General features: G+C 40.8%; 1 protein-coding gene across 1 annotated transcript in view; it reads left to right on the forward strand.

Moving 5' to 3' along the window:
- Positions 1–102: 102 nt before the first annotated feature.
- Positions 103–19860, forward strand: part of kdrl (kinase insert domain receptor like) — a 45868-nt gene continuing 26110 nt past the window's right edge. The window contains exons 1-11 of the mRNA XM_029441586.1: positions 103–166; positions 6192–6282; positions 7807–8018; positions 9492–9619; positions 11327–11486; positions 11583–11719; positions 11822–11993; positions 12176–12302; positions 12852–13021; positions 14890–15046; positions 17327–17441. Of these exons, the coding sequence (XP_029297446.1) occupies positions 103–166; positions 6192–6282; positions 7807–8018; positions 9492–9619; positions 11327–11486; positions 11583–11719; positions 11822–11993; positions 12176–12302; positions 12852–13021; positions 14890–15046; positions 17327–17441 (1533 nt within the window). The remainder of the gene's footprint in view (positions 167–6191; positions 6283–7806; positions 8019–9491; positions 9620–11326; positions 11487–11582; positions 11720–11821; positions 11994–12175; positions 12303–12851; positions 13022–14889; positions 15047–17326; positions 17442–19860) is intronic.

Below are 19860 nucleotides of genomic sequence, written 5' to 3' on the forward strand. Positions count from 1 at the left end.
GACGAAACTTTATTCAGTCACTCGGAATTAAAAGCCTCCGCCAAGGACTCTTATTACTTTATTTCTAACACACGGTTCGGATTTCGGCGAAGAGTTGGCAGGATGGTCGCATCCGACTGCTCCAGATGGGTCGTTGTCATCTTCTGTTGTTCATCACTCACAAATGGTAAGAAGTCATTCCTGCTTATAATGATCAGTTAATTACGCGAAGTAGAGTTGTATACATGAAAGAGCAGAGTTTGAACATCGCACAGTTTGAATGTTTGATTCGTTTCAATAATTGGCTGAATGCATTTTTCTTGCATATATTTTACACAATTAGCAAAGTAAAGTAAAGAAAGTGGCTTATTTTTTATTCATCTTACTAATAATATTCTTACTATATTTAATCTGGTTGTTTTTCATTTGTTCCTTACATTTTGGGACATTTTTTTAATTGTTTATGGATATTTCCGTAGAATATTACATTTTCATGTTTGAGGAGAATTATGTGTCCAGTTTGAGTCATTGCCCCTGCACTTCTCATACAAACCGCGAGAGGTAGTCTCGCCCCGTTGTAACTGGGTGATTATTAAATGTGTTGATTCCGACAGTTAATTGTAACAAATGGGCTGACTGTATATTTAATATCAGACTGATTTTATTGATGACATTTGGTAGATTTTGATTAGTTTTCTCAGATATGCTGAAGGTATTGCAAGTCAGCCTTTTGTTATATATTAAGAAAAACGTTTATCCAGCAATTGTTATCTGTGGGTGAACAGGATTAAACATTGTGGGAAGAGAATGCATGTTTCTTTAGACAGTACAATCAGCTTCATTGTCTCAGTGTCACTCCACAAAAACAAGATGGAGTATAAAAGGTGGATGTCCCTCCACCTTGTGCCAGGTCTAGTGTGCCACAGAGATACACACTAAGCCTTCCTCACCATTCCCAAATAAACAGCCCATCCAAACAAAGGAAATACTGTTCACTTTTACCCCCTCCCCCCATCTCACGCACACTCGTACACACTTTTAACCTATGAAGCTTTGTCTACAATGTTTTTAAGTAGATTTCCTTCACTGTCCACACACAAAGCGTGGGAAAGACACAAGGAGGAAGCGGACGTAGGGGCAAGAGGCAGCCTGGAATTGTTCTGGCTAGTAAAGGTCACGGAAATGTGACACGCTACCTGAGCAACGATTTCTTCCCGTTGCTCCTTGTGCTTATATAGAGCCGTATCAATCTGCATCCAGAAGACAATGGCAGGGAGGAAAGGAGAGTATTGTTTCTGCAGAAGAGCTCCCGACTGGTAGAGCCATTAGTTATTGATGGTGCATCAACTTTTTTCTGTTCATGACGAGGTGTGTAGCTGATGGCAAATAAAGCACAGAGCTGTACAGATTCATGTTGCACCCTGTCATTGATGGCGCAGTGTCATTTTATTAAAGTTATTGATCATACTACTGAGACAAAGTTTCTATTTTTACATTTTTTACTGTAAATATATCAGTTATTTGACAGTAATGTTAAACAAGTCTGTCTTTTTGGTATTTTGTTAATGAGTCACTTGTAGCTGCTTCTTATTGAAAAGTGAGCACAAGTCAAGTGTGTTGCTTTGTGACCTTTTGACACTAATTTAAATGAAGCATAACGTCTCAGACTGAGGGAGAGATTCCTTTTTTGCAGCTCTCTGCGACATGATGCTTGCATTTCTGATTTATTTTGATTGTTCTGTGTAATGGCTAATGACTCCAAGCCTTATGAATATCACCTGTGGTGAGGTGCATCCATCAATATTATAGATTTAATGCTATATCCAGTTTACTACAATTATTTATTGTGTTATACAGGTGAATTTGACCATCGAACAAGTCCAATGTGTAGTTTATCGTCATTTTAGTCAGTGGTGTTTTAGGACACAGGCCAGATTTGGGAAAACAAGTGAAGCACGGTGATGATTGAAAGAAATACTGATTGAATAGATGATTCAATTTGAACCTAGAAGCTGCCTTGTTATTTCTTGTCACACAATTCCTTCTTCTTCACTCATCATGGTCAGAGTTCTCCTCTATTAGTTTACACTTCGTTGTTTTAGTCAAACATCTCCTTGTTGGGAAGCCGAATGAGTTGATGTTGTGTTTAATTAGTTTTGAAGTAATTCTTTCTTTCCTGCTCGGACACTTAAGATGGAGTGGCAAATAGGAGTGATGAGAGGTCAACCAAGTGGGGGCTCAATGCTCACTGGCGGTATGTCTGGGTTCATGGAGGGAGAATAAGAAAAACAGAACCGTACACTCACACACACACACACACACACGCACACTCACCTGGATTGGGAGATTTACCAGCAGAGCAGAAAAAGCCATTCCCTTACACCGGGATATAACTTAACAAATTGCTTTGTGTGGGTGTCTTATAGGATGATTGCAGCATCTGGTCCATACTAGACGTATCCGTCCTGAGCCAGCAATATATTTTCTTTGAATCCTGCATGAGATTTCAATTTCAAGGAGCTTCTGTCTGCTTACTAGTCCTAATCATACGTTATGGAACAGGATTCCTCTGGGTTAACCATTTTGGACTTTCATGTGAGCGATTCCTGTTTGTTGGCTCTTCTCAACTTTATATAACCTAGAATGGCCACCCAACATGGCCAGATGTTCCTTTATTTTGCTTTTTTAAGTGGAGTCTGGGGCATTTTTGCCTCCAAATCTCCAATGGCTAATATACGGCTAATAAAAAAGGCACTCTCCCTAACTGTTGTCTTAACCTTGCAGTTGGCAAAGTGGAGGGGTTTCAGAAGAGCGGTGTGTGAGAGAGACTCCATGACACGCAGCCAGAGCGGTGGTAGCTACTCCTTATTTTAGCAGGTGGTCTCAAGTTGTGTCAAGTTTTCAACTTTGTGTAGTAATTAGTTTGTCTTGAAAATTTCAACCATCAAAAAAGGTGTTAGAGTTGTAGCATATCCCAATTTGAAAGAATAACTATAACCATTTAGAGATGTTTTGATCAATGATTTCCAGTCACTACCATCAACACGCTAAACAGATTGCGTGCTATCCATTTGCATTATAGGACAGGAAGCTCATCTCAGTGGCCGCCGCAGATTGGCGACTCTTCACTAGTGTTTCGCTCTTGACGCCATGGTCACATTACAGCCAAGATGACTCACCAAGAGTGACCCTGCACTCTTTAGTTAAACTGTAATTCACTCTCCACCCTTTCTATGCCTTTTGTTTTCACAGAAGTACAAGGAGTAAATTGGCAACGTTAAACATTATGAATCATTATGCCGTATTGTTACTTTTGCCTTGAACGCACCAAAAAAAGATCTACTCTCAAGACAGTTGTGTTGTTTCATGACGGCACAGGAAGTAAGGGGGAGACAAATTGTACAATCTGCAAAATAACTGGAAGGGATGTGACTTGGGGTTTCCTGTCTAACTCAGTGACAGTACAGTCATTTCATACAGTAATAGTGTTTTTTATTACCTAACATCAAACATGGGCAAGTTACGGCATGCTGCAACAGCAAGGATGGTAACATTTTACCGATAATTACGCCAGCTGATCGTGTCCTTTCTTGTTGTGTTTTCTCTGAGCTTCTTTATTGTTGTTCACATATCATTTAGTTTGTTATAAACTCAACCTTCAGTTCACAATTGGCTGCAAATCAGTCCCGAATTGTTAGAAATAAACACCGATAGGAAGTATAATTATAATGCAATAGTTAACTAGTGCACCTCACTCAGTTCATCTCACCATAGCTGTGCTCAAATAAATATATTGTCACCATATTACATCATAATACACCAAATTCATGCTATTTTTCTAATTCTACATAAAATCTCCTTTGTCCTGACCATATATCCTTAAAAAGAAAGGTAAGCTATTAGGGAAGTCTACTGCTAAACGTATAGCTTAGATTAATTGAAAAACTATTTCAGATTTTGTCATTGTTTGGCTGTTCTTTTAGACTAAACATTGAACTGGTGTTTTCTGGGCCACAAACATTTCAGCACAGTGTAGAGTAGATCCTGGAATCCAACACTTTGTATATGTTTAAACTTTATTTCCTGGCTGGTAGTGAACCTACCACAAATGTTTTCCAAACAATGTGTCCTGTGCCACTTCCCCTCATCAATGCCAAGTAAGGACAAGGACATAACAATGTGATCCTGGTCTAATCTTCGTTAACCTGGCCCCGTGTCAATAATCAATTTGATGCTGTGTGACTGGCTCAAGACCCCCTCATCAGTTGAAACTGAACCAGAAGTCACTCAGCCTCCCTCCCTCTTTCTCTCCCTCTTTCTCTCCCTCATTCTGTTTGTTCCATGCCTGTCCTCTTCCTAATGGCTCTTAATGAGAACCAGCTTCAGGGCTCTTTGAACCAACACAGTAAGCACAATTTCTGGCATTTTTCAGGCGCTCTGCTGGAGGAATGCAGCACACAGCTGTTACGGGGGGTTAGGGGTGTTGGGACACTCGCTGAGATCAGCTTTGGGCAGGCACTGGGGCAGGTGGGAGTTTTGAGGGTGTGGGTGTAGAGAGACAACCGCAGGAGGGTTTTTTTTCTCTTCCAGTGGGCTGCTGTGGCCCCCTGCTGATTCATCCATCTGTCGTGTGTTACTGAGCAGAATAGGGGAAAATATGACCAGTTTTAAGAGATGAGCTGCCTGCCAGTGCAATTCAAGGTCAGGAAGATGTTTTCAGTTGCTGTTATTGGTGTTGTGTGTTCAAGCATATGCGAGCATTTCTACATATGTGGCTTTTGTTTCACAACATAAGTCAAAGAAGTGACATGTTGAACATGCAGAAATTAGTGTTGCAAACAGCACATAATAAGTTGTGCTTTTTATTTTGCCGTTTGTATTCAACAGGCCCCAGGGATCAAAGTAGGTTTGATTTATTCTTTGCAAAGTTCTCATTTCCAGCAATACAATTACATGACTACATGTTTGTGTCATTTTAGGATAAATCAACAACAGATAGTTATTAACTTGTGAATTGTAGATTCTGGGATCGTTTATGAGGTCAGGAACTTTGATCAATCTAATCTACAGCTGAATTCGCGTGGTATCACAGCATGAAAGAGTATGAGTCAAATCCCTTCCCCTCTGTATAACCTTGGACAGTAGAACAATGATGTTCAAATATTTAGTGAGGAAGTCGATATTGAGTGCCACTGCCAACACTGGCACCGTCGGCTCATTCTTAGCACAACAGCTGTTCTGAATAATAGACAAATACTACGTGTGTGTGTGGATTTGTAAATGCAGGTGTACTTGTGTATGTGTGTGGTTTTCCATTTGCGTGTGCATATACATGTGTATCCAGCATGTATCAGCATTTAAGCTTGGCAGTAAGCGTTTGTGTAACTCCATTGTCTTTCTTTCTGTGCTACAAATAAAGGTTTCCCCAAAGACTCACAATGAGAGGGTTGACTTTAATTAGCTTGTTTTCTGACCACAATGACAAGCTGTTCAGGGAGCTCAGTGAAAAGAAGGAAATCACATATGGGACTGTGACAGCTCCTGGACAGCAGTGATGTTTTCCTATGTTGATCACTGTTAGAGGGTCCTAGAGGCCACCTTTGAATCAAACATCTCAACCTCGGATTTCCCCCCCTGATAATGTAATAATAGCTCTTAGAGTGCAAGGTCGATGATAAATGTAAAAATGACTTGTTCCTTAGAGAGGAAGGGAGCACCCACTAAAGCAGATTGAGCGGTTGATTAGAGGAAACGCATGCAAAGACACTCATCAGGGTCTGAGCTGCTCCCCATATCGTCCCCTCCCTCCCTCTTTTCCACCTTCTTTCCTTTCTTTCTTTCTTACTGTCTGCTCATCCTAGACTGCTATTCATTCGTCAGCCTGCACTCCCAGCACAGGAAACACCCCCAGTGCTCTCACAGCGGGCAATTACTTGCATAAGAGGCATGGGCATATTGGCACAAAGTGAACCCACATGCACAGCACAGAAGTGATTCATGCGAATTTCCTACAATGTTTTTTCATTTTAATTTTGTTGTTTAGTGTGATAGTGAACATTAATGAGATGTTGTACATAATCAGGTTTGTTGGCCTTTCTCACTAAGTGCTCTGTTTGTGTGTGTGTGTGTGTGTGTGTGTGTGTGTGTGTGTGTGTGTGTGTGTGTGTGTGTGTGCGCGTGCGTGCGTGCGTGTGTGTGTCTGTGCTCAACAGGACATTTGGAGAGAGATCCCTCGCCTCACATTCTGCCCTCTGACAATCCTCTCATTCTTCTTAAGGATGGATTTTTAGACCTTGTATGCAGGTATGCAACTATTTGTGTCAATGCCAAGTGAACCAAAACAACATTTAAATCAATTTAAATCAGTTTTGTGTGATGTAGCATTTAGCCATTAGTGTAATGTAACTGTCATTTGACAGCTACAGGCAGTAGTTACTTTTCAGATGAATATTTTACATACAAAAAATATATAATGCATTTTTACAGATTAAACTACCCAACAGTATAAACAATTTTGGAAATTGATCAACCTCAAATGCTCCTTTACATTTTACATCATGTAATAGTATAAAACTCATTTCATCATCAGGTACTTTTATGTTTGATCATTAAGTAATTTTTTTAAGAAAAAATCTTTACCTATGTAACATTTTCAATTAAGTATTTTTACTTGTAATTATATAATGTTATAAGTAAATGTTGAGTAAAGGATCCAAGTACTTCACCCACACTGCATGTAGCCAGTGATGAATATGTAGATTCCTGATTAATGTGACAAAGGTAAGTATCTTATCGTACAGGAATTCCTAAACATCAGTTTTTCGCAAAAAAATGATTATACAAGTTTATGGCCCCAGTTGTTCTTGTCCTTTCTTGGTCAGTTATGAGTTGTCCGTCAGTCAGGAGGAGAAGAGTCTGTCTGAACTGTCACTGCAGCCATAAAGTTTAGATTCTTGTCTCATTACATGACAGAAAGCCCAGGGGGAAAATAAGCGGGACATGCCTGGGCCTCAGGACACTTGCTGGTTACAAAGAATCTGGGAAAATCCTTGACAGGAACCAGTGGTGGTCCACATCTATCCGTCTGTTGCAATTTCCTTTAAGGATGGTGGGACCCAAGAGTTCTGCGTTTGCATTTGTTAAGAATTTAGAGAGCCTTGCATCATTTTGTAGGCCCGAGAAGAAAGTTCAGGAACTCATGTCTATCTTATGTAATGCTTCCCTACAAGGCCATATGCTAAGACGCCTGGCCCATATGGTAATATCTTGTTTTCTGTCACTGGATGAAAGCTGGAGGTTGCTTGACCCAAAATTCTGCAGTCAAACGCAGTGGTATGCAAGACATGTTTGATGTTCCTCTGGGATCTCTTTAATGAGAGTTTTAAAATGGATGCTGTGTGGAAAGAATGTGTTAGCTGAGCGCATCATTCAAGAGAAGCATGTTCCCATGTGAAAGTTCAAGTTACTGGATGACTCAAGATTAACTCAAAATAAACTTAGAATGAACATCAAGTCAGAAAGTCCCAAAGGGAGAAGCAGCTGCTGCCATCCTAAACTAAAAAGCTGAGTTCATTGCCAGCTGTGACACTATTTATTGAAATAGATCCGTAATAGAAGTTTTGGTTGCAGTGCTTTGTTTCCAGAGAACAGATCAACAGTAATGTGATGTGTCAAATCCCCAAAAAACATATTGAGACGTACATATTGTTTACAACATAATGTGGAAAGGCATTTTCCTTTTATACAAAGTAACCTCAGTCATCAAACCGTAACTTGACTAAGCAATATTTTCTGAATCTAATATTGTCGCTCTCTGTCATCTGTCAGAGGTCATGGCCTGCTGCACTGGACACTTGCTAGTCCCGGTCGATCGATCTCATCAGAGGGGGTTCGGGTGGAGCAGTGTGATCATCACTCTCACTCACACTGCAGCAGACTGACCGTCACAAGCTTGAGGGTCAATGACACAGGAAGGTACAGCTGTAAATACACCAAAAATGGTTTGGACCACATCACCTCCACCTACATCTATGTCAAAGGTGAGACCTGCAAAGCGCTCTGACCAGTTTGGTCCTTTTTTTTTAATCAAATACAGTCACTGTCGGTCAGTGGGAATAAGAGAGCGGATTAGATTTATGTCGGTGACATTTTCCCCTTCAGTCCAGAATGTTAGTAATTTTTCAGCATGAGAAAAACAATGCTGTGTTGTTTAGAAATACAAAGAATCGGTCTATAAACTAAAACACAGATAAGACTTCTTTCTTTTTGAATTGAGTTGTTTTTCTTCCATCTAGGATTTAACAGTGTTTGTTCTTGTGAAAGTCATGACTCTTGATAAAAGAGGTTTTCACAGGGTGATTGTCATCTGTTGACGCCAGTGGAGGGGTCTGGTGTAGAACTGAAACCACAAACAGTGGTACAGAATAAAATAGCTAATAAGCAAATCTGATATTTCCCGCAACATATGAGAGCTGAAAGAAATCCCCAGTGATAAGTGGAAATAAGAAAGAAAAAAGACTGAATTCTTGCAATTGTTTGACTACAGTTATTCATTACAAGCAGGAAGCTGGTTTTAATCTACATGCATTCAAACACAAGTGCCAGAGCGAGAGCGAGAGAGCGAGGAAGTGGTGACTTTGGTCCTATGGTTTCTTCTGGAGGTGGAAGGGTGAGCGTGATTGTACGGGAAGCCCTGGTCATTGACTGATTTCCTGCTCCGGCTACTGTTTTCCGAAGTCTCCCCTAAAGCGTCACATGCCACCAGTTACAGTTACAGTATCATTGAAATGGAGATTGTGCTGGGCAGTTTAAGGAGATTCAGCCCATTTTACCTAGATGTGTATGCTTTTCTGACATTAAAGCTGTTGTTATAAAGGCATTACATGAAGTTCAATCATGAAATATTGTTCTAAGGGATGTGAAATAGTTGTAGACATTGCAGGCTTAACTAAATGCACTTCGTTCCCTCTCCTGTTGCTCTGTGAATGTGGTTCCCAGTTCGCTTGGCTTTAAGGCAGCCTGCTGTGCCTGTGTTTAGTCTAACACTTTCTTTTCAAAGCCCTTCAGCTGTTTATTACATCATTTGCCATGCTTACGTGTTAAATAATATTTCCTTTATCAAACCACTACTGCTTGACCTCACACCAATTGCAGACTATTTGTGTAGTCTTGAAGTTCCCACAGCGGTCCTGTGATGCCTGGCTGTATAGTAGGAACACACCACCAGCCTGATTGCTCTCTCTGTGCTCTGCTGCCTTATCCGGTTAGAAACAACTGATCCGAGATTTGATCTCTGTGTTGGATGCCCTGACGATGCCCTAAATTCAATTGCACTGCAAAACTCAGCTCTAGCATAACAGGTTTTTTCAGAACAACATCTGTAAATTTGCTACGGATCATGGTTATGCCCAAAGACATAATGCAAAGGGCTACATCTGCTTCCAAATGCGATTTTTGACTGACCTGTATTTTAGATCTCACTTACTTTGGGGTATTTTGTTTTTGTCCCTCAGATCCAGAGCAACCATTTGTGGAGCCCGATCATCAGAAACCTCACATCTTGAGCAGCTACAGGCATGAGACCACCCTGATAGTCCCCTGCAGGACGTCCTCTCCTGATACTGTTGTAACACTCACAGGGGTAAGACATTTATTTCACACCTTCTGCTCATGACTTCCACTTGCAGGTTAAGTTGTTTTATTGCGCTGCATATTTAGTAATACACTGTATGTGTTCCATAGACCTTGTTGGACATGGACTTTGAAGTAAATCACACAGTACATCATCTGAGAAAGCAAGATTGCTATTAATACCACACCAGGGTATCCTTACTTGTCATCCTTGTAAAAAATGATGTTCCCACACTGTGCTTAAGGCGTCTCACTGGTTCTCACACCCCTCTGTGTGTTAAATCACTCTTGTACACAGAAACAGACCAGGGACAGTGGCTTGTGTGAGGCAGGGGCGGTGAAGGGAGTCAATCTGTCTGCTTCCTGTAAAAGCAGGAAGGTGCTCCAAGAGTGTCTTTCTCAGAATAGCCTCTCAGACTAAATTTAGTTCCCCTTCTCTTACAAACATCAGGAAATGCAGTAAAAAAAACAAAACTGTACTTACTGTCTCAAGGCACAGGAAACAACAGGTAACTTATCATGAGGGTTGTAACATTTGATACCAGAATGTGGAGCTCCCTCAGCGATGTGGTTTGCACAATGCTTTTCCTCTTTCTGTCAAACTTAAAGGAATACTTCACACACAAAACCATTTGTGCATCAATTACTCACCCCGTGGTACCTTGAATTATTGAAGAAAAACTTTGTTTATCTTGCATGCCTCCACAGTGAAAGAAAATAATCCAAAAATGGAGGAATATCTTAATGAATTGAAGTTAGTAGTTATCCCACACATATGCATTTTCACTAAAACCTTACTATTTAAAACACTTTGGCCTGTGCAAGCCTTAGATTGTTTGTGGAGAAGTGTTAGTAGTAATAGTAATTATAAACAGTGTTTGGGAAGTAGTGAGCATAAATAATATGCTCACTAACAGGATAAATGAGACTTGGATCCTACTGCACGAGTTGTGTGAGAGTGTGTAAACAGTTGTTTTGATATAGTTTGCTGTTGTTTGACACAGCCCACATTTACTTCAATTCATCAAGACTTTTCTCCGTTTTTGGATTGTTCACTGTGGAGGCATGTGAGAAAAACAAAGTTTTCTTCAAGAATTCAAGGTAACACAGGATGAGTAATTGATATACAAATGATCATTTTGTTGCAAAAGTATTCCTTTAAGAACCTGATTGTAGTCAAGATAGTATGTAAGCCATCTTGGCAAAATGACCATGCCAACCACAAAGGTGTGTGCTTTTTGTAATTGATATACAACCATGTGACACAGTGCCTGCCTTACTGTGGACAAACACATCTGACTGAGATTGCACAGATAGTGGTGGTTTGACCTTCCTGCTGTTGGTAAATATATGGCACTCCTCCTTCCTGCTCCCTTTCCTTCCTTCCCTTCCCTTGCCTCCTCTCCCAGCCCAACTTCTGGCATGAGAACAAACAGCAGCAGGCACGTACATCCTTTTTCCGAGTCCACAATGTTTTGTGCTCCGTTGCTTAAATGATTGCAGAGGTTACACTCCACAAAACAGTGAAAACTAATTAGACTTTCACTCTAACAGATGTCTGTGCCCAGCTGAGCCCAGCAGAGCATGAGTTACGTGTTAAATGAAGTTGAGTGCATTACACTGCAGTCTGTCTGGCTCAGTGATCTTTCATGAACATCACAAGTGTCACCAAATATCTAATGACAAAACTTTCTCTGCTCTACTCTCTGGATCGCAGCTCATACCTTTATCAGAGAAGGTTGTCAATGAAATGGTATGGGATCCGAAGGTTGGATTCAAGATTCCCTACGATCCCGCCACGGAGTTGAGTATGCTCTTCTGTAAAGCCAAGGTCAACGGTCATGAGTTCCAGTCATCGTACTTCCCCATGAGACTATGTGAGTCTGATGTCTTGCTAATTGAAAGAAGTATAGATTTCTGTCGATTCTTCTGTTTCTTGAGCATTCTTTCTTATCTTTGTCTCCATTGTACAGCTACCATTCTTAATAAAGTGAAGATCACCCCAGACCGTGTCAGAGTGTTGGTTGGAGACACCCTCATGCTCAACTGTACTGGCGAGACCAGCTTTAATGGAAGAATCAACTTCACGTGGGATTTTCCAAAGAAGAGAGTAAGTTCAGGATTCACTCTTGGTACAGTTCTGCTGTCTGTAAAAGGAACGGTCGCATTTAAGTTGTAGCAGTTAAGTTTATGGTACTTCCTTTGTCTTCAGGAAAAACGACATTATACGAGCAAGACTGAAGTCCGCCCTGCTATGGTTCTTGTGATGAGCAAGGCTTTATTCTTGCCAAACATCACCATGGAGGATAAGGGAGTGTACCGCTGCAAAGCTGAGCTTGATCCCACAAAACAAAAGAATGTATCCGCAAAAGTTATCGTCTTTGGTAAGTACGCTTTGGATGGATTAAAAGTCAGGTCTTGAGTCTTGAGCTCTAAAGTATGAAAATACAGCTCAATGATCACACAAATAAAACATCTCAACTTCACTGTGGTGATTCTATAGCGATATGATGATGTCTTTGCTTTCGGATGGATTTCAATGTCAGTCATTTATCTTTTGTTCCAGAGCATCCATTCCTCAATATCTCCTACAGACATGAGCGGCCTAGTACGGTGACTGTCAAAGAAAGTAAAAGGAAGTTTGTGTTTGAGCCCAAGGTCAACGCTCTGCCACCACCAGACACGTTAGCATGGTAGGTTTTGGTTTACAGTCAAACTAAAAACAGCTGATTATGTATTAAATGTATGTACTTAATTAATATACTGTGGCAAACCCTGATTTATAACTTAACAGGGTTCCCACAGTTATGGAATTAGTCAAATCCTTGAATGTTATAGAGTTTGAATCACATATGAATAATGCAGGACAAATGTACATTTAATATCTCACGGCACTCTAACGACCGATACAATTTGCATCGGTCGTTAGAGAGCCAGTAAATATTATGTAGTATGTAGGCTACATACTTCTTGTTGTTGCCACATTGTTTTCAGACTTGCATCTAGAAATGAGTTATAAAATATTATATTATTGACTGCGCCGGTAGTTTGAAGGATTTGAAGTTAATACGAACATAACGTTTTCATTAACTAATTAACAGTTTAAGTAAAGTTTAGCTACTATACAGTTCTGTTTGTATGGGTTGTGAATGGTCATGACTTTATGAGTCGGCTTTCCATTCACTTATTTTCATTGATTATTATTCTTATCCAAAAAACCTTTCCATGCATCCAATTCTTAGGTATAAGGATGGGCTCCCTATCAACAAGAATTCCACCTGTTACAAGATTTCTGGTTTCCAGTTGACCATCACTGATGTGCAGCAGAAGCATGCTGGGGTCTTCACCATAAGTCTGGGCAACCAAGTGAAGGGCTTGTACAGGAATCTGAGCTACACACTGATAGTCGATGGTAAGCTGTTGCCATAACCTTGATAATGACTGCTGATCCTAAGGAAATGAAGCAGTGCCCCGGCAGTGTAGCTGCTCTCGGTGCAGTTCACTGGACGGCAGGTAGCAGCTCTAGTATGAGAGGAATTTGGAGGCTTGTTGATTCCAGCGCTGGATTGACGTAGCAGGGGCAGCTGTTGTTGATTATTGGGGCTCTTTTGAAGGGGCTTGGCGCAGTGTGTAAATGGCCCGGGCTCTATTCTGCACGCAGACTCCAGCCGCTCCAGACCCCCCCTAGCCCCCAGCATTTATTTGCATCCTCACCATGTGTATATACAGTGCAGCTCATATAAACAACATGTTCCATACTATATGTATACAGCTTGAGGAAAACAAGGACTGAGCATGTAGTTCATTGTTTTGATGACTTTGTAAAGACTACTGATAACTGTTAACACTAGAGGTTATAAATGTTTTACCATGAAGAAGTCTGCTTGCTATAGAGAACAGAGAAGTGTGTGTCAGTTTCTTCAAATTTACCATGGGGGGCAGAGCTATTTTCATTGCATCCTTTAAACATTATCTAGGAATCCCTATAGCATGCCAAAAAGTGTAAAAATCAGCCCCCTCTGGCTTATTTAGCTTTATTTATGGCCCTTGACTGTCCCGCTTCACAAAAGTTTAATTTATTGGAATGACAGAAAATGAAACACACAGACACAAACAAACAAAGTGAAGAGAGATTCCTGGTATCAATTATGGAACTATTTCAAACTTTTCATTAGTTGTTTAGAACTGTCTAGAGTGCTCCAGATTATGAATGTGTGCTATGTGGTGGCGTGTGTGTGGTGGGATGCAGGTTTTGTTGTTTGCCAAGCTATGTGACTGTGTGTAGTCTGCAGTGGTGGAGGAAGTATTCAGATCCTTTACTTAAGTGAAGGTAGTAGTGCCACACTGTAAAAATAATCTGTTACAAGTAAACATAAATAAATGTCAGTATAATCAGCTAAATTTACTCAAAGTATTCAAAGTAATGCAGGAACATATCCCCTGTGACTGTTATACTATTATATATTATATCATTAGATTATTATTACTCATACATTAGTGTAAAAGCAGGATGTTTGCTTGAGGTGGAGCTTATTTTGAACTATTAACTAATGATTGTTTTCATTATAGATTAATCTATTATACCATTAATCAATCAGTTTGTTTTTGTCCAACCAACATTACAAACCTCAACATTATTTTAAAACACAAACATTAAAATAATTAAAAGGAAAACCAGCAAACTTCACATTTGAGAAGTTGAAAACATGAAAGAAATTTCTCTGCAAAAATCTTAATTTGTAAAATATTTTCCTCTTAAATGTAGTGGAGGAGAAGTAGAAGGTGACATGAAAAGAAAAGACTCAAGTAAAGTACAAGTACCTCAAAATTGTACTTAAGTATAGTACTTGATCAAATGTATTTAGTTGCATTCGTCCACCGGTCGACTGACTATTTCAGCTGTTCAAGCTGGAGATAATGGCTGAGCGATGTGGACCGCCTCCTGAGGTGGCACAAGGTTCTTTGTCTGTTTGCTGATGGTGGATTCACTGACCTGGCCATGGGCCACAGTGGGGTCGTTCTTTGACCTACAGCCCTGGGCTATCCAATCATCCTGCCATTCTTCTCCAGCATCTAAAGGACAACTGGTGTCAATGGCAACTTTTTCATGGCTATCCATTATGACTGTCGGCACTCATTATAAAAACATTATGAGATTCCACAGTGGGCTGGGATGGGATGGTTGATGTAACCTGTTGTCGCTCTCTGTTTATCTCTCTCTCTCCCTGTGTTTGTGTGTCTGTGTACTTATGTGTGTTTATGTGCACTTCTCTCTCACAGTGAAGCCGACTATTTCAGAGGCAGAGCATGCCACTGTGGACGTGCAGCCCTACATGTTTGGCGAACAGCATCAGCTAACCTGCACTGCTTACGGGGTGCCCTTGCCAAACATCAGTTGGCTTTGGCAACCGTGTCGCTCAAGTCCTGCACTTATAAAGTGAGTCACCATCTCCCTATGATCCAAGCATTGAAATGTTTAAACTAGATTGTCTGTTAACCTCCTTCTATCTTGAAGAATAAAAGCAGATCAAAGGGGAAGTTTTCCTGATTTTGAGCACAAATGAGTATGGTGTTTGTCTCTGGATGTGAGACTGAGCATAGTGACTTCAAAGTGGCAGTGAAGTCTGTAAAAAGTTAAACTCCGGGAATGTCTCTTTGTCGAGAAAACTATTACGCAGCTTGTATGTTCATTATCTGTAATTCATGTAAATGTGTCTTAATACAAAGTCTTTTTTAATGCTCAGGATTGGCACAAATTGCACAGCTCTGTTGGACGACAAAAACTTAAGTACACAAATGCACAGGCAAACAGCATCACAGACTTAACAGAAGACAAGTGTAGCTCCAGAGCCACCAGCCCAGCCCGGGGATCCCACTACAAAACAGGTCTACATTGACTGAATTGCCTCTGACCCAGAAAATGACACATTAATCAAAGAAACGCTGCCCTCGAGAGCTGCCCTCTCGTTTGTGGTCAGTAGTTCTGTAGGCTGAAGGGGAAACACGGGGGAGATACATTAATCTCATGGTCCCAGAGCTGTTACACAGCCCAACAGAACTGAGTGTATGAGTGACTGTGCATGAATACCGGCCTGGTAGTGAACCCACAAACAAGATGAACATTCCCTAAGATCCTGGCTCGTCGATGACAGCAGGAGACCTGCGTGTCGTAAGATCAGGAAAACAATGGGCCATTATCCGTGGGGTTATCAGGCCTCAACACCATTAACAAAAACAACATTGTGGAGCGCTGCACAAGAAAGAGAGGAAATTATGTTGCATATTTAATGGTGTTAATCCACCAGTGCCTCCATTACTCTATCTATTAAATTATCTCAAAAGCCCACTTGAACTTGCCAGATTCATGATAAACTAGAATGGCACTCTAGAAGAGCACAGACCTCCGCCAAGGTCAATGATGCATTCATGTGCTCCTCAGACGGTTCCGTTCCCCAAGTTAGTCATTGTTCTGACTTCTGTGTGTTCATGAAAGAAAATGTATTTCATTTCTCAGAGCATTTGAACTTTAACAGCTTTTTTCCGAGTTTTTGCTTCGACTCGAGGAGGCGTTCATGAGAATGTTGCCAGCTGGTAACTCACTTTTACGATAATTCAGACACCACATGAATGCAGCACATATGCCCTGTCTCACATTGTTATCGAAAGTGAAACATAATTTGTGTATCCGCCCCGTGATTCGAATCCGCTACAAAATTTAATTGGTTCTTGATACACCCTTCTACCTAGTTTCATGAAAATCGGTCAAGTAGTTTTTCCGTAATCCTACTGACAGACAGACAAACCAAGCCGAAAACAAAACCTCCTTGGCGGAGGTAACAATAGCAGAGCGTTAGTTAGGTCACAGCAACTCTTTCTGCAGGCATAAAGATAATCAGGGCTGGCACTAGGAACAGTGGCAGGCAGCTAATGAGACAAAGGAAAAGCCATAGCCTGGTGGGAGACCAATTGTGCAAAATGTTTGTTTTATACAGCCCTGACCCTGTAAAGTACCTGTCACTGTAAATCCAACATGTAGCCCTTCAAGATCATATCTCATTTAAATCTTTGGGAGTTTGGAGAGGAGGGGTAACGGGGAGTGTGAGGAGGGTTTAGAAGTGAAGGATGCTTGCTATGTTGGATGTGGAAAAGAGCTGATAGTGTAGGGGGCAGAAATATTGAGGTGTCTTTATCACCAGGTTGAGAAGCTGTCTCTTGTTGACCACCAAGGTCTTAGGATCAACCTTATCTCCTACTGGCCAGAACGTGTGTGTGGGGGGGTGTTTCCTGTACGAGGTGATGCATAGCACAGCCCTTCCTGTCGCTGTTGCTGTTTCCTCCTCTGCTTCTCCTCTCATCAGGCTGATTGTTCCCCACCACAGGCGGTGAAGGGTTTGGGGGTGGGGGTCAAATCAATGCTTTCTCTCTTATAACCCAGACATGCTGGTCTAGACCTGGACTATTCCCAGATCAGTCTCAGTGGTCTTTTAAAATACCCTCAGCCTCTCAGAATTAGGCTTTTACAACAGGAGAGTAAATTGTACACGTGTGATCTATGCAGGATGTGTTTTAACGTTACACCACGTTTCCCAATTAAAACAACCTGAAGGTCCGCCTTTTTATTCTGCGTTGTATTGTTTAAGACCCAACACGTGCATCTATCTCTACACATACTGACAGTGTGACAACATGGTCTCATTAAATTCTTTCTGTCCTGCAGTTGCATTGCTGACACCAAGCCAATCCTTGTCAGCATTGACGACAAGGGAAATTACTCCCACAACTGGATTAAGAGCATAAACGTCAAGCCTCAACTAGTTAAAGGAAAAAACAAGGTATGTGGTTTAACTTTATCCGTAGTGTTTCCACATGTTTTTTAAACAACAGCTGCACTTGTAGCATTTTTTGTTCATTGTGAAATGTGGTTGACAAATAGCATTGACTATCTCAAAAGTATTTATGAGAACTGGATCAAGAAGTTGTCTCCAATAGGTTAGATTCAAGTTCAAACCTCCTGTGATGGTCGCTTGAAAGTCAGATGCAACATCTGAAATCTATAAATCCTCACGATGTTTCTGCTATTGTCAGTTATGCTGTACTTCTCTGGTCTGCATTTTTATGCCTGCATTAGTTTTGACGTTTGTAACTGTGACGAAACCTCATAAACAAATCCCTCAACAGTTCCTTTTGAAGAAATCAGTCTTGTTTTTCATTGCTGTTCTTAAAAAGGCTTGATTTATTCTTGCAATAAGCAGCCGGGAAAATATGAGATAACCTGTTGGTTTCACGCATATGATGTGCTGCATCTGAAAAGGAAGATGCTATATTGATAAATACTGCAACTTAAATTCAACAACTTGGATAACTGCATTGGTTTTTCTTACAAAGTCCTTCCTATAATGAGTAAGATCTCTTCCAGACTGTTCCTATACTTTGAAATGGGGCACCCATAACTGACAGACACAGTTCATTTCCACCTACTGGTGTGAAACACACCCTTAATTTCACTGTTTTCTCAGATGATGAAGGCCTGTACATGAAGCAGCTGCAGCTTCATCCTCGGCCTTGCCAAAGAAACATATTTTATTCTGACATCAGTTAATCTTTTTGGCTGCCGAGACTCATGAAGCTAAGCCTTATAAACTGTAGAAAAGCTATATGACTTAGCCATGCGTGTGCCAAGAGCTGAGAACAGACCCTACCGTACCGTAACCTGTGAAAATGACCCACTACACACACACACACACACACACACTGAAAAAAACGCTGCATTATGTGTTATGGAAGCATATACTGCTGTTATTGTACATAATATCATTTAAAAGGCAAGATTTGATTATGAAAACAGCACATTTAGGCAGATGAAATAGTCTGTCACACCTATGAATTCAAGCACATTTAGTTGCTTTACACCTCAAAATATTGATTTCCGCAAAACCAACACTAAGGTATCAATAAGGGATCAACCAGTCCGTCAACTTTGCTTAGGAAACATCAAACGCATGTTACCATGCAAACCTAAAACATGCCACTCAATGTGGAAACTAGAGACATTGCTGCAAATGTCCTGTGGGAGCTAAAACTGTTCACCCCAAACATAATTCAGAGCAGGCCTCCACTGCCTTCGTGAGAGTTTGTCTATAGGATTAGGTTAAACGAATTACAGCAGGCTTGGTTAAATTAGGGCACAGATTCATTGGCATAAAGGTTTTCAGTTGGAGAAATAATCAGTGATCATTTTCAATTTCTCTCTCAAGTGTTTGAACATGTTGGCAAATATACATATATATAGAACACAGGTGTAAGATAACGAAGTATTATTAAGTAATATTCAATCTGGTCATTTTCTCTGGACATCAGTTCTAATATGTCTCTGACATAAATAAGGAGGCAACACTTATTTACAAGTACTTGTGGCCAAACGCTGGTGCTTTATGGGGGTTAGGACTAAGGGTCAATGATAACAAGCAGCAGTTTAAAAGAAGAGGGATTTGTTGGAAGTGAATTCCTCTCTGTCACCCCACATAAATCGTGTTGGCCCGTGAATAAGAACATAGTCAAGGCCGGGCCTCTGAGTGCCTCCCCAGAAGGCCTAGTAGAGTAGGAGACTGGCCCGGGTCATAATATAAGGAAAACACAGAGGTCACAGTGCGTATGGTCAGGTCATCTCTGGGGACTGTGCACAATTGTTTAAATGACTGTTTTTGAGCTTGGGTTACATCATGGTGAGTAATAGCCGTAACATAATACCATAAGGCCACTCCATCATTGTTTTGACAAGTGTCAGAGCAGCTTGAATTGGACAATATGATATCACTTTTTTTTTTTTTTACTGCCTGAATGTTTGTATGGGGAGCATTGTAAGTACTGAATTTGTTTCATGGCTGCAGCTGTGTGTCTTGAGAGTCAGCACAATAGCTCCTACAAGCTCAGGAAGTTTAGGCGAGCGTACACCCAGACAATACACCCACATCATTCACTCTCTTTGATGTAGCTGACTGGCCCCAAAAAAACAGATGTCACTATGAACACTAAACAGAGCCCCACACAGTCTGGCACTCACCCAAGTTTCACTTATTATTTTGTCTATTTAGGCCATTAAATGTTGTACTGGTGCGATGACAAAATTGAGTGTGGCATTAGAAGTGCTTTCCAGGAAATGGACATGGAGCCCCGGCACTAGATCTATAACGCAGGTCTGAAGGAGACTCAGTGGGTTTTAAACTCCAGATGTATCCTTTCATTAATGTGAAG

Source organism: Cottoperca gobio, chromosome 10, assembly GCF_900634415.1.
Source record: "Cottoperca gobio chromosome 10, fCotGob3.1, whole genome shotgun sequence".
NCBI lineage: Eukaryota > Metazoa > Chordata > Actinopteri > Perciformes > Bovichtidae > Cottoperca > Cottoperca gobio.